General features: G+C 42.6%; 1 protein-coding gene across 1 annotated transcript in view; it reads right to left on the bottom strand.

Moving 5' to 3' along the window:
* Window positions 1–3,128, bottom strand: part of GLDN (gliomedin) — a 47,400-nt gene that overhangs the window by 27,255 nt on the left and 17,017 nt on the right. The window contains exon 2 of the mRNA XM_004687791.2: window positions 758–809. Within this exon, the coding sequence (XP_004687848.1) occupies window positions 758–809 (52 nt within the window). The remainder of the gene's footprint in view (window positions 1–757; window positions 810–3,128) is intronic.

A 3,128-nucleotide genomic window follows, 5' to 3' on the forward strand; every position in this document is an offset into this window, starting at 1 on the left:
AAGAAAGAAAGAAAGAAAGAAAGAAAGAAAGAAAGAAAGAAAGAAAGAAAGAAAGAAAGAAAGAAAGAAAGAAAGAAAGAAAGAAAGAAAATCCTAGTGTGACTTCTGACTCCCCTCAAATGTGTCTACTAATAGCTTGCTGTTGACTGGAAGCCTTACCAATAACACTGTTAACACACTTTTGAATGGTACGTGCATCATATATGGTATTCTAGTATAATAAACTAAAGGAAAGCAGATGTTATTGAGAAAAGCCTAAGAAAGAGCAAGTACATTTTCAACACTGTGCAGTATTTAGCGACACTATAAGTTTACACCACCTGTTTACAGCAAAATCGGTGTATAAGTGGAGCTGTGCAGTTGGGACCTTCGTTGTTCAGAGGTTAGCTGTACTCTTGCTGAGGGCACACTCTTCTCTGGCACTACCACTCAGCATGGCTGTTTTCCTTGCTTTTTCCCCTCCCCCTCCTTTTTAAAAACTAATGGAAAGAAGGAAAACATCTATGGCCCTGGTTCAAGATATCACATGCTTTTAATTACAAGGCCTAGTTATTTTCCATGGCTATATTTCTATGGTAATACCAAAAATATTATTTTTCATAATTGTATTACAATTAATTTTCAGCCCATTAAAAACATCTGGTAAGACTAAAGCAACATGTATTTTTATAATCTAAAGTGTCCCTGGGGGCTCATCCTGCCCCTGGCCTTTGGCAAGTACATATGCCGGCCACGTGAGTGGTGCAGGGGGGCCTACCTGTCAGGCAGATGCCCTTGGTGCTGTTACACAGGTCCACCATCACCCGGATCTGCAGGGAGAGAGGATGGTTAAGAGTAGCACAGTGGCAGTGGCCCAGAATTAGCCCTTCAGACAAATAGAAAACATTCTAAAAATTCACAAAGTAACTTCAGGAGAATATGCAGCAATCTGAGGTGAAGCTAACCTAAAACTGAGAGACTTCCTCGAAAGATCTAATGATAATGGGGCACCAGCCAGCTCATCTATCAACACCTCAGCAGAACCTCCTTGGTTTCTATCTGAGAAGACAGAGGATGGTGACGGAATCGCCAGATCCAGTTTTCAAGGCTGTAGGGAGTTGGCAACCCAGCATCTGAACGGTTCTGCATAGCAAGGGTCGGAGGAAGAATGTTTAGGGGTGAACACTTACAAGTTGGGTGAGCACAGGGACCAGAGTTGCCTTTGGTTTCCTGATATTTTAGTTTTCCCTGAAAATGGAGACACTGCAAGCATCACTCCGGAGGGCTAAGCCAGCCACAGACTGGCCAATGAAAAGGGGCCCAGATGGTGGTCTGCATGCCGGCCCTGCCTACTCACCATGGATAGCAAGCGACCTGTGCTCACTATGCCAAGTTACCTGTCCCGCCAGGTTCCCACACACCCACTCTATGCCCTTCCCCCGGCCATTCTTCACAAAAGCCAGATCTGAGATCTGCCTCAGTTCAAACACTTTTGGGACTCCTTGCTGCTGCAGAGACAGGGCAAAAGTTCTCCTTTGCTGGCCTCTTCCTACACCATTCCCCACTCTGGCTGGTCTTGGCCTCCTTTGCTGATCTGTAGAATGGATTCAGCACTGGTGCTTACCTGTTAGGATTCTTGTGACGATTAAATGAATTTATGATCTGAAGTTCTAAGCATAATGTTTGGCATGTAGGAAGCACACACCCTGGTGGTTTTCATTTTGTGGAAGCAGACGGTGCAGACAGAGCATGGATTGTAAAGTCAAACTGGGCTTGAATCATGACCCTGCCATTCCCATGAGTGTGACCTTGAGAAAGCGACTAACCACGTGCTTCAGTGTCCTCACTGGTAAAAGGAACTACCAGCATCTACTTTCCATCATGATTATGTGGATTAAATGAGAAAATACATGCAACATGCTTAGAACAGGGCCTGACATTGTAAGCACACTATTTAAGCTACTGTTTTGATGATTCTTTGAATGTACCAGGGAGGACTTAATTTATTAATTTTATCATCCAAGAATTTTCAGTATAGTGATGCAGCAATTTTTGGACCCCGTTAACATGGCATTTCAAAACTGTGGGGGAAAACTTATTGGTTAAGAATTGGAATGGAGACTGCTACATGGACATACATAGAAAGTCAAAAAAATGGATTCATCCTTCAATCCTTATACCAAATGAATTAATTAAATTATTCTGATCAAAAAGTTAAAAGTTGAAAACAAACTAGTGTAAGTCCTGGAAGAAAACTGGATAAACACTTAACCATGGTAGTCGTGTTGGTAAGGCTTCTTCTAAGAGGCAATCTCCGGAAAATATATAGAAAGGAGGTGACAAACTGCACTACTAATTAAAATTTTCTGTACGAAAACAAGCAGTAACAGAAGTGAAAGACAAGGTCAGAAAAATAACTACAAAATAGCAGCATGTATAGACCTGTCAGGGAACTAGAAACCAAAGGGAACATGAGCAACAGACACAGACAGGAAGAAGAGAGAACCTCACCTTCACGTATGGTTTAAAGGAAGTTAAGTTACAGCTAAGTTTGAACAGTGAAAGGTGATTCTTCTATTCTTAGGATTACAAGTAAAAAAGACTAACAGGCTCTATGATGAGGGTGTTGGGTCAGCTGCACCCTTAGGTCCTACTGATGGAAGAGGAGTGGGCACTGTCTCTTTGGAGGGCAGTTTGGCAATATCTACGAGAACCAAGTGGATTTACTGATTCATCAATAGCCTTTAGGATGTAGACTACAGGTACACTAGGAGATGTGTGAGCCGATGGAAATTCAAAGTCAGTTGTTGCAGAAATGTGGGCTAGGGTAAAGGCTATTTGAAACCTCAATATTTATCAGCGAGACCTGGTGAATGAAGTGGAACAAATCCATACAATGAAATATGGGGGAAAGAATAGATGGAAGCCCATAAGGATGATCATGTAAGATCTCCAAGGTAAAAGAAAGCACCTGAAGAGCAGCATGAATGACGGGCTTCATTTATGTAAACACGGAGCACGTGCACGTGTGTCCCATACACGTCTTTCTTTCAAGATTCTGTCTTTGTCTTTCTAGAAGATTTCTGGAGAGACCTAAAAACGCTCCAGTGAGAGGGAGTGAAGGGCCAGGGTGGGAGGGAGCTTCTCAT

The sequence above is a fragment of the Condylura cristata genome, unplaced genomic scaffold (assembly GCF_000260355.1).
Source record: "Condylura cristata isolate star-nosed mole 26May11 unplaced genomic scaffold, ConCri1.0 scaffold00023, whole genome shotgun sequence".
Lineage (NCBI taxonomy): Eukaryota > Metazoa > Chordata > Mammalia > Eulipotyphla > Talpidae > Condylura > Condylura cristata.